The sequence below is a fragment of the Oreochromis aureus genome, linkage group 13 (assembly GCF_013358895.1).
Source record: "Oreochromis aureus strain Israel breed Guangdong linkage group 13, ZZ_aureus, whole genome shotgun sequence".
Classification (NCBI taxonomy): Eukaryota; Metazoa; Chordata; class Actinopteri; order Cichliformes; family Cichlidae; genus Oreochromis; species Oreochromis aureus.
Window position 1 is genome coordinate 9,255,421 of NC_052954.1, and position 12,246 is coordinate 9,267,666.

At 40.8% G+C, this 12,246-nt stretch overlaps 1 protein-coding gene across 2 annotated transcripts; it reads right to left on the reverse strand.

Annotated features, from left to right (window-relative positions):
* Positions 1 to 283: 283 nt before the first annotated feature.
* opn3 (opsin 3) lies at positions 284 to 11,150 on the reverse strand. 2 transcript variants are annotated; one of them, XM_039621891.1, is made up of 5 exons: positions 10,999 to 11,150; positions 10,714 to 10,883; positions 8,502 to 8,821; positions 2,088 to 2,339; positions 1,283 to 1,558 (listed from the first exon to the last, which is right to left on the reverse strand). In XM_039621891.1, exons 3-5 carry the CDS (start codon positions 8,805 to 8,807, stop codon positions 1,283 to 1,285), a joined length of 834 nt encoding a protein of 277 aa, XP_039477825.1. In that variant the 5' UTR covers positions 8,808 to 8,821; positions 10,714 to 10,883; positions 10,999 to 11,150. The 2 variants fall into 2 exon arrangements, with proteins under 2 accessions (XP_031593745.1, XP_039477825.1); XM_031737885.2 differs by having other exon boundaries at positions 284 to 1,558; positions 10,714 to 11,032.
* Between the last annotated feature and the right edge of the window lie 1,096 nt (positions 11,151 to 12,246).

Below are 12,246 nucleotides of genomic sequence, written 5' to 3' on the forward strand. Positions count from 1 at the left end.
CCACTCTGAGATATGACAGGTATTTTCTGCCTGTCAGACTGTGTTATCTTTGATTTTATCTGTTTATCTTTATTTTTGTAGATTTAACTAAAGAAATTGGAACAATTTATGTGTTTTCACAACAGCCTGCTGGTAACAAAGATACAGTTTTACTCCTGTACTTCTGACCAACCAGCAATGTAGTATTTCCTCTCTTTGGGCTTGGAGTTTGGCTGGTTTGTCCACTTCAAATGTGCTGCTATGCTCACCAGGCTATAATCTATATAAAACAAGTGAAGATGACTGGTTTTAAGGACTTTTATTTACCCTTCATGAAACTCATTGATCATTTTCACTCTCTGGCAAAAAGCATAAATGTTAAATTTCCAGTTTTGTCACCTATGGACACAGCTAGGCAAGTTTTTTTTTCTGTTTCCAGTCTTTATTATAAGATATGCTTCATAATGAAAATACAGTAAGAAATCAACCAAGTCCCAGTTTTCCAACTGTCTAAAAAGACAAAGAAATCCCTCTCACTCGTTCTCACATCCACAGTTAAAAGGGTTTTTATCAGCTAAGGAAAACCATTCATTAAATCTATTCATAGCTGGCAGCTCAGGAGGAAATGAAAGGAGCGTGTCACTAAGGTCTTAGTCTCATTTCCTCTTAGTCTTCAAGAAGGGCTACTCCTAACATCCTAATACATACAAATCTACCAAGTGTAATTTCACAGTGACTGATCTTGTCACACTTGATATTTACATTGAAATAAGATGAGCTTAAGTAAACAGGCCTAGATAGCTTAAAATAGGGTCTCTTTATTGAATCCATACACAGTAATGTCAGTTTGTGCATTATGGGTTATGGCTAAGAATCTAAGGCTTGTATTCCATTATACACAGTTGGGTACCAACCAAAAAATGAAAATGCTACCACGTGTTAAGCCAAACTCAGGTCCTCAACTGCCTTCCATATACTCAACAAAGTCCTACAGCTGTCACATATACTGTATGGCATATCTGACAAATACGTGTGAGAAAAATACCATCACTACTACATCATTAAGTTACTTATATCACAACAGCCGATGTTAGATGAGGATGTCAAACTTTCATATTACTCAAACTGGTTTATTTGAGAACTTGGGCTTACAGTTGGGTTTATACATGAAGCTGTAACCAGGCTGTAACCACGTGTGGACAGAAACAGCCAGGGAGGTCAGACAGGATTATTTTGGCTTGGAGTTGCATGTTAGGTCCTAAGGCATACGGAGTGGTGGGGTGAGAAGTTCGGTGTTTTTGGCTCACAGTGGCCTCACTTGGATAACATTGAACTGCGTGGAGTTTCCAGCCTTGGAGGTCACATCCAGGTGCTGGAAGTCATCGCCGGTGATGATGAAGACGATTGAGGAGGAATTGAAGGTCACCCTCTTCTTGGGTCGCGCCTTGGTGCTGCTGCACGTACTGGACACAACGATCGGTCGGATGGGACGCTCGATCGGAGCCAGGGGGCGCTCTTTGAGGTTCCGCTGCAGCCAAGAGATCCGAGAGCAGAGCAGCTGCAGCAAACAGCGGCGGAACTGTGGAAGAGAAACAGAAGCAAAGGCTGGTATTTAACAACAGCCTCCTGTCTTCACTCATTAGTATGTCAAACACACAAGAGATCAACCTCTAGCCAGCAAACCAAGACTAGTGGACTGGACCATTTCACTCTGACATACAAAATAAAATTCATTTTTATGCTCACCATATTAGGGAATGAAAAATATTTTTTAAATGGTGACATTTTGTGGTAAAATATTCCTCCAATTTGCTACTCAAAGCTGCAGCTACACAGGAGGAGACCAAACCGTCCCCCCACATTGAGATGCTATCGATTTGTTGTGTTTGTCCATATTTAATTATGGGTCAGCTGTGGTCACTCCGGGGGAGGGATGACAAACTACACAGCAAGCGGCTATTCAGAACTCTCAAGTAAAATATATCATGTATTCTAGACAGCAGCCTAACCTGGGCTGATTTTCGAGCAGCAACACAAAGAAATTGGTTCTGGAGAGGTAGCCTTGCCCCAAACATTAAAAAAGAAAGAAAAATAATTTGATTACAAACCTTTCTGCTCATAAAGACGTAAATGAGGGGGTTGTATGCCGTGCTCGACTTGGCAAAGAATGATGGGATGATGGCCAGAGTGGGAGAGACCATGCTCTTCCTGCCGAAGGCCTCCATCATGGAGACGACAGCGTAGGGTGTCCAACAAACCAGGAAGCAGGTTATCATCAGGAGAAACATCACGGCGACTTTCTTCTCATAACGCAAAATCTTGATGATTTGAACCGTTTGGAGGTCTTGGAGAGAGCGCAGCTATAAGAAACAGGACAGAGCAGGATGCTGACATGATGGGATATTTCTTCATCAAGCAAACAAGTTACAGTGACACTTTGTTATAAAGTAAATTTATGTCATAGTCTTTGATTTTGTTTGTTTGCTTTCTGCCTTTGCCTTTTCCCCATCTTACATAATTACCATTCTACTTATCTAAGACAATTTTATGTTCTTTTGGGGGGAATTAATCCTAATTTCTACCTGCTACACCAAAGTAATTTCTCAGCTTTGGGATATACATCAACCTGTGCTGTATTACTGATCTCCCCATTCTCCCCTGTTTGTCTTGTTCCCTCAGCAGCTCTTCTACTTTGATAGTCACATTTCAGTGGTTTTTATTCAGTTTTTCTTTGGTTTAGTTTTTATCATCCTAAGGGCTTTTGCCTGTGTTTCATCTTGGGGCCTGTTCCAGAAAGCAGGCTTAGTCAAAGAGAGGGTTATTTAAACTCTGGGTCAGTTACCATGGCAACAGACTCTGTGAACCTAACCCTCTTGCTGGTAGAATTTGTACAACAAACCTCCCCTCCTGCTAACTTCGCGTATACCAAACATATACCAGAACAAATTAATCTGCAGGAGTTTACATTCTGAAGGAAAGAAGAATATTGGTAAGATGTTAGCTTGTTATCGAAGAAGTATCTTCAACATGCCTGCCTTATGACAGACACAGAACGTGGACATTGTGGATTTCATTCTCGTCTCAGAATCAAACCTTTGCAATGTCTTTCTTTCTAACACTGCGATTCTGTGCACATTCAATCCAGTTTCCCTGCACTGAAATATTTAGTGTAATTACTAGGGGTAAACATTGTTTAAATCAAACAAATTTCTGTGATGCTTTAGTCACATAAAATTCTACAAGTGGCCTAAATGTAGTTTAAATATTATTTTTTAAAATACATCCTCCATGTAGTCTAAATGTGTTTGGGCAGCATTTCAGTAGAAATCAATAAATGTTTAGTCATTTTGAGCTCTTTGCCTGTAAATCACTGTAAAACATTATTATTACTAGGTTAGCTTTTGACTTTATAGTTTAACCAAAAGCAAAAACTCTAAATGTACCATCTCAGGCTGAAATCAACTCATAGTTCTGGGTCAGGTTAAACCTGCTTTCTGGAGCAGACCTTATTTCATTTCCTAATTCTGTCTTCTGTGAGTTGGTTTCAGTAAAATTTCCATAATGTTGTGGGCGATTGTGGCTCAAGAGTTGGGAGTTTGCCTTGTAATTGGAAGGTTGCCGGTTCGAGCCCCGGCTTGACAGTCTCGGTCGTTGTGTCCTTGGGCAAGACACTTCACCCGTTGCTTACTGGTGGTGGTCAGAGGGCCCGGTGGCGCCAGTGTCCGGCAGCCTCGCCTCTGTCAGTGCGCCCCAGGGTTGCTGTGGCTACAATGTAGCTTGCCGTCACCAGTGTGTGAATGACTGGATGTGTAAAGTGCTATATAAATACAGACCATTTATCCTGTTGGCTGGCACTAGCTTTTGTGTAAGCACGGTGTGTGCTCCCCATTTTATGATTGGCCTCTGATTCTACGGCACGACACAATCTCTCTCCTGGCTGCCGTCATTAAGATGGTGATTGGACAGCTGCCGAGTCCAGGTCTCGGCTCAGATTAAATCAATTTAAGCTCTGTGTCAGGACGGCTGTTATTTGGAGTGAGCATCCTGGTTCTGTGTCCCTTGTGGTAAATTTATTGGTTTAGTAACCATATGGATGGATGGAAGGATAGTTAAGAAACAGAAAGTTAGTTTTCATTTTCATTGGGAGTTCTCTTTATTTGTTTTATTTCTTTTTAAATTTAACAACACCCAAAGCTCTACAGCTGTCAGGTTAATTTACTGGTTACAATAAGATAGATTACATTAATTTCCCCTGTTTTACCTCTCTTCTCCTCTTGAGAGTTGTATCTTAAGATCTTGGTAACATCGTAAAAGTCGTGAAAACATGATAATGCCTTGGTAACAGGCTGGGTGCATGACACTGCAGATCAAACCTACCCTTCAGCTAGAGAGATGAGATGATAAACAATATAGCTATTCTCTAGCCTCGCTCAAAAAAGAACACAGCAGCTGAACGTAGACGTGAATACAATATTTATGACTTTACAATTTGTGCTCTTTATGCTCTTTTTCTTATTAATCCACAACCTTTTGCATGCTTAAATTCTATTGTTTCTCCAGGTCTTCACTTATCTACAATAAGAATTTCTTGCTGTGGCAAAGCCGGCCAGCTGCTCTCGTATCAAACCAGAAATAGTCTGCAGGGTACTGAGTTATTCCTCTTTGAAGATGTTCCCAAAATACTGTGACATGTGACAAATCCACCCAGGCCTCTGAGGTGCACGAGCTTGGGGCTCCAAGAACGCAGCAGCTCACACTTCCTGCATGATTGTGCATATTTAAGAAAGGAAACTGATGCAGAAAAGCTTGGAAATCAGTTCGTCCCTTTCTCTTTTACATGTTTCATTACAAAGTATGCTCTGTCACAACTTCAGCAGTCATCTCCTGAATGATGACTGCAGATTCCTTCACGACAAAGTATTTTTTTCGTGAAATTATTAAAATAAACTGAACTCATATCACTTGTCCTTTGCCACAAAAATTTAAGGCAATGCTTCTAAGAAGCACAATAGTGAGTTTTCTGGATGACTTCCAGCGTACAGGACAGGTCCCGAAGGCACAGAGGAATGTAATGATAAAACAGCCGTTAATGAAAAATGTGGGAAAGGCAGCACTTAACCCTTTAAGGTCAAGGAGTGTTTTTTTATTCAAATGAACGCCACAGAGTCTGCATTTTCAGTCTCTGGCTAAAGGTATAAAATAATCAGGCAAAAAGATAAAAAAAACCTGCTGCAACAGTAACTGAGTTTAAGTTTAACAATTTGGGAAGCTATTGACTAGTATGCTTACTTAGCGTCTGGAAGTGACGACTTGTTTGTTGTGGCTTCTTGACTAAGACTTCTTGTTCCAGTCGCCAGTCACAGTTTATAAATGACAACCATTTTTAGGGCATTCGAGTAAAGGCCCAGTGAGCTTATACCATGGCAACATGTCAATCTACAATTCATTTCACACATTACAATAACCTGTGAAGTGTGATGGACTGTGAGGTGGAGCCACATGACTGATGTTCTGTTTTAAACTAACTAAAAATTTAAATTGTCAGATGTCTTTTAGATTAGATTTCACTCAATGCAACCCCTCAGCTGAAACTACACAAATATTTAGTGATATTCCAATATATCAGCAAATACTTACAAAGTAAGTACATAAACAGATTTTCCTAATATTGATTATGTGGTTGGTTTGGTTATGTTTCCAACAGTGAAGTCGCAGAGAGCTCTCTGGTAGACAAACAATGCAATGCCAATACTCATAACATGGTTTTCCCCTGTCTTTATTACTTTGTTATTTATCAGCTGCTATAGAAGCCGATACTGAGTGAATATGTCTGGCGTATCATTCGTTCTATTGGTGTAAAGTCTGCAGAGTTCAGTTCAGCATCTTCTACTACAAAGCTGTGCTGTTGTAATATCTGCAGTATGCAGTGTTTTGTCTTTCTAAAATAAGTAAGGCCTTCTCTGAAAAAGATGTAATCTGGGTGGGTACACGTGTTGCTCTGAATCCTGTAGATACAGCATTCGTGGTGCGTTTCCAGATCTGCAAGCTTCCAATTCAATACTCCCTAATGCACCCCTATAATACCAGAGGCAGGCTTTTAAAACAAGCACCGAGGGACGCTCTTCTCTTCATGCTTTTTTGAAAACAGTTTCCATGTTTTCCAAAAATAATTTCAAATTTTAAGGTTGCTTGACCACGGAACAATTTTCCATTTTGCCTTAAATTAAATTTAGGGCAGAATAGACAGCAGCATTTCTGGATCATGTTCACATATGGCTTCTTGTTTGCATGACAGAGCTTTAATCTGCACTTGAGGATACCATGGTGAAATGTGTTCACAGATAATGATTTCTGGAATTGTTCCTGAGCCCATGTAACAATTTACATGACAGAATCGTGCCTGTTTTTAATCACAGGCATTTGTAAATGCAGTTCTTTCAGACTGGTGAAACTCTGGCTATCTTTACTTGTGAGAAACGCTGCCTCTCTAAGGCCACACATCTTTTCCTCTCCATTTTGGCCTTCCGTCCACACTGAGACGGCGTTTTCGCTCAAGGAAAACGCAGCATTTTCAAAACGCTCTCCAAAACAGATACATTTGAAAACGCCGTTTTCGCGTCGCAGTGTAGACAGCGAACCCAGAGCCTTTTCGAAAACAATGACACATTTTAGTCATGTGATGCAGTCATGTGACCAATTAAACTAAGATAGCGGAGGGCATTACACAGCAGTTGTTTGCTGTCAATTTTGACAGCCCTATTAAAGATTAATATCAGTCTGTACATGCTCCTGATAGCTTTTCTTCAAATTTTTTTATTCTCAATCACTTTTGCAACTTTGTACTTTTGTGTTACTTGCAGCAACAACTCCACCTCATATTAGTCCATTTTAAAAACTCGGTGCTTTTCCTCGACATTTTGCCGCGACGTTTCAAAGAGCCGGAAAGTAAATAAGCGGCAGACAGAAATGAGGCAGGTCGAATCTTCTTGCGTTTCACGCATGCGCAGTACTAGAACATAAGCATTTTCGTCCGCTTCGATGTGGACGCGCAACTCTGTGAAAACGACTGAAAACGATAGTGTGGACGTGGAGCATTTTTAGACGAAAACGCCGTTTTCAAATTTATCCAGGATAGTGTGGACGTAGCCCCTTATACCCAGTCATGATTATTACCTGTTGCCAGTGTGAGATTATTATATTATCTTATGCCATGTTATACCCCTAATTAAAGATTGTGAAACTATTATGTAGTTTTAGTTTGCATTATTCTCCTGAAGAGGTGATAACTATTAGATTTATTAAACTGATTTGTATTGCATTAGACTGCTGATTTGTTGTGAATGAATGATATTGTTTTATGATGCATTATACTGCTGAGTTATAAGAAATATTGTTTTCAGAGAATCATGGCCTTATTTGTCTGATTAGAAAAGAACAGAACAGACTGCACAGGAAGCCAAGGTCATAACTTAGGCTCACTGAGAGAGAGAAAGAATGTGGATGTTTAGGTTTTATGACTTTGGAGGGGGGCCGAAGCTATAAGAATGTGAGAAACGCTCAGACACTTCGAGATCAGACGGACACCCTCCCGTGCTCATCTCCCCTCCGGATGGTTTATGCTCAAAAGTGTTGTATGGAATAATGAGAATTGTATGGAATAAAATGATTGTTGATTGAGCATTTATACACCGAGTGTTGTCCTTCCTTCAGCCCAAAGATCAAAAGAACTGGAGAATTTAACACCAGTTAACCTAAGCGGTTTCTGCTTAAGCTGTTGTTCCTCTAGCTTTTTCTTTTTAGTTCCACTTTTTTTCTCTTGTTTTAAACAACTGATTGGAGATCAAGTGATGACACTGAAATATCCTTTGTAAGTGGTATAAAACGCTGAAATGTTCTTTCGCTGCATGTGATGAACTGACCTCAAAGTCAGCTGAAGTGGAAGTCCTGCGACACATCAGTGCTAAGTCATGTGTAAGCTGAAAGACAGCGACACTCAAAGTGTCACATGAACTGAGGTGTTAGCACTCAAAGCAGCTGGAGTGTGTTTACACATTGGAATTTGCTGTCAGGTATAAGAGCTGGAGTTTTGTTTTTGTATTGTTCTCTGATGTCTCACTTGCATTGTACATGCTTGCACAGTTGAGCTGTCAGTTATAGGACAAGGGAAGAAAACAGCAGTGAAAATTCAAGTTACAGCAAAAAAAAAAGATGTTTCAGGAGTATGACCCAAAAATAAAAATGTGTTTTGTGCAAAATCTTAAAACAGCTGAAGTCTACTATTCTGGAAATGAGAAATAACAATGTAAAACACTCTACATCAATAGATGGGGGTTAATATTTGAATAGAGATGTATTTTTGTGGAGAGGAGTACCATCAGTTTCGACTGTCGTGGTTAATGTTTTGATAGGCTAGCCTTCATTTACAACCCCATGTTGTTCATTCAGTTTCTTAATCTTATTGTTTCTAAGAGAAGCAAGCAATAAAAAAAAAAAAAAGACAAACCATCCTTTTTATTCCTTACCCTTTGCACTGTATACAGGATGTTCCCATAGCAGTAGATCATGACACCAACAGGCACAAAGAAACATGCCAGGAGGAAGAAGAGGATGAACGAGGCATCGTTTGGGTCCTTCGAGGTCCAGTCCAGAGAGCAGCCCAGCCTGTGGATCTCTAGAGTGTAGCGGTTCCACCCGAGCAGGGGAGCACCTGTCCAGGCCAGGGAGTAGAGCCAGATGTGGGCGATGGCTCGCCACGCCCAGGGGAAGTCCACCACCTGTGCATGGACCACCCGGATATAGCGCTCATAAGCCAGGGCCGCCAGAGTCATGATGGAAACGATGCCTGGCAGCAAAGGGAGAGAGACAACCACGCTGAGTAATGCAGACCGCGCACTGCAGGATCTGGGTCAGTGGCTACGCAGCGTGTCTGGGTTGAGTGTACATCGCACTCAGTGTAAACACAAATCTGAACATCTTGTGTCTGGACATCACATTCAGTCATTTTGTTGCAAAACTCTGTGAAGACGCACAGAAAGAGGCTCTTGACTCCCACGCACACACACCTTTTCAACCTGCATCTGCATTACACAGCCTGCTTTTACCACACGTACTGAAGTGGCTTGTGTGCATAGCTTTTGTTCATCCTGTGCATCATTTTACTTATAAGCCTATACGGCATGCAATCTTAAGAGCACCTCTTAAAGCCCTGGTATAGCATCTACAATAACTTGCTGAAATTGGGTCAATATGCCAGGGAAAATATTTTCAGTCAAACTTCATCATACACCCTCCCCTAACCTATATACATGTATAGCCAGTTATGTACGCCCAGATAGGTTTGTTATTCGTTTGTTACATATGAATGAGGCAGATACAGCATCAATAGGTGGATGCACAGATTACAAAGGGAGACGTTATATAGTATGCACTAAGCTTGAGCCACAGCAAGCCAGCTGAAGGAAGGACGTGCTTGGACAGAACAGCCAGGGCTTACTGCTGCAGCTCCTGTGGGCCTTTGTGTGTCAGTTACTGAGTAACACTTAAAGTAATGTGCAAAGAAGACATCATATTTGTGCATGGATTAGTGGAGGACACGCGTACTGTCAAGCCAAGGGGGTTATTTTTATATACTTCAATTGTAACAGTATGCTCAGTGTAAGCAGGTTCTCTGGATTTGCAGTGCTCACACCCAATCAAGCCATGACAACCTGTATGACCTTGAGTTTTTCACATATCAAATATCACACAGAATCCTTTTCTCCCCTTTTAGTGCTGTGTAGTGAATGACAAGAAAGGGAGGTTATCTAAGGGCCAAAGAGACAGAACGCGGCATCTTCTCTCTTCAATGCCACTTTAGTCACGAAAGACTTCATCTTATATAAACTGTTATATCAACACTATCTTTGTATGCGCTTCGATTCTGAATTCTCCTGTGACATGTACATTGCAAGCTACAATCACTGCTGCAGTGCTGCACACCGGACACAGGCGGGCAAGTGTGCCCTTTGGAATATGTGGAAAGAAGACAATGTCACTTAAAGGACAGGATGACAGAAGTCCAGCTGGTTCTCTGGGTTTCATTTGCTGAAGCGGGAGAAAAAAATAAAAGAAGAAGACTTGGAGGCTTGCACTAATGAGCTCATTACCACACACGAGTCCTGCTGAGCTCTAATTCCTACGCTGGTGGGACCCAGACAATGACCCTCAATGTTTATTCACACTTCCCAGCTGAATAGACTTATGCTGGAAATAAATGGACACTTTTGCTAACATAGAAGGACAGGCGCAGGGAGGTGTCAAAACATTCCTCACTGCATGACGCAAGTATAAATACAGGAAGAAAAAAGATACACAATATAAAGCTCAGCATAGCAGCTATTACTACAGCTCATCATGGGGAGGGACTGCATGGTTTACTCTGTATTTTAATACAACTGAAGAGAGGAAATTTGCACAAGAACTCGCAGATAAAGTGTCATTTGAAAAAAACAAAACAATTATATTTAGATTTATGTTACTGATAATGTCTTCGTAGTGCATTCTTTGTTATGAGCTCCTCTCCGCCTTCTGCCTATTTACACTGAGCCGCTATTTCCTTGCATATAGTGCGAGACACACAAAACTGTAACAGGGTTAAAGAATTATATTTGCAAATTATTTTAATAAAAAATATTATTAAATGTTAACACATGATAGCATAAACGATTAAATGACTTTATTTTTTTCTCCTCTCACCAAATAAGCTGTTGCTGAAGCCGTCCCAGATGCACGTCGACTGGCTCCAAATCCATCCGCCTTTAACGCACGAAGCGAAGGTAAAGTTTATTCCGATGACAGAAACTAGTAAATCGCTCAAACTTATGTTGACCAGCAGCAAATTGGTAGGCGTCCGGAGTCTTTTGAACCTACAGTAGAGTATTATGACAAAGACGTTATTGCAAAAGCCGAATACTCCGATAGTCCCAATGGTAAAAGCGAGAAGTTTGTAGGTGCCAAGTGCGAAAATGTAATGTTCTGTACTTCTCCCGGCTCTGGTTTCGTTAGGGAGATTCATTTCGCGGATGAAAACTTGGTTTCCAGCATTGTGCTGCGCGCGTCTCTGGGCACGAGAGGCTGTGCGCTCGTCGGCGCTCTCACACCGGCTCCTCGCGCGCCGCTAATTCAAAAGCCAACCTGAGACTGCTGTTTGCTGAAACTAGGTCAATATACCAGTGACAAGTCAGACCCAACAGGAACGTCAGGCTTCCTTTTATACTTTCAAAGTAAGACTTTTTGTATTCTTGGGTCTATATTTAGGTCTACTGAGATTAGGAGTTTGGCTGTACTTCGAAAACACAAAAAATAAAATAAAAAGTAAAACAAAGACATACATGTTGAAATAAAGGCGTTGTTTCTTTCTTGAATTACCTCATAGCTCAAACAGTTAACAGATAATGCAGCTGACGCTTTAATTTGACTTATGCTTTCAATCCACCGCTTTTATTTTGAAATCAAAATATCCTCTCAATCTCCAGGTCCTGACAGGCAGATGAAACGAACCAATTTAGCAAACATCAGCATTACTTACATGCCTTTATTTTACCCTACTTCTATTTCCGTTTAAAGCCTACGCATGTTTTAAAATGTAAATCCATTTATGACTTTTAATTCAGGACTGCTGTAATCCAATTAAAACCCCCATTTCTTGTGATGCACATAGGGCAATTATATCACAATAATTATAATGCAGAGCTTAAAAATGTTCTCTTTGCCCAGCATCTACCAGCATTAATTTCTGAGCTGTGGATGAGGAGGGTTGTTAGGAACACACACCCAGACCTCATCATCCTGTGGTTGGGCCTACCTCAACTAAGGGTGTATTGTGAGTAAAAGGTCAAAATACTGATGAGGAACACCTGAAGTCATGTCCCTAACACCTGCTGACTGAACAGTAATCTTATGCCTGACAGATTAGAGAGGATGGGGATGTTCTCCAACAGTTTTTTTTTTATTATAGCTGCACCTTTTTATATTACCAATGTAAAAAGGGGTAATGATGAGATTTCACATACATGCTTATATTCTATATTGTGAACCTCTGTAGGAAACTTCTCACACTCAGAGTCTCACATGCACTAGAAACCAAATGGTGACAGTTCATTAACTGTTCTGATTTTCCTTTTTTAATAAATGCGTATTTGTGGGTCCTGTGACATTTTGAGGTGGTCTTCCTCCACCTCGTTTTTTCCACAGAGAAATGTCACTGTGCTGCTGAAGCGCAGGGTTCCC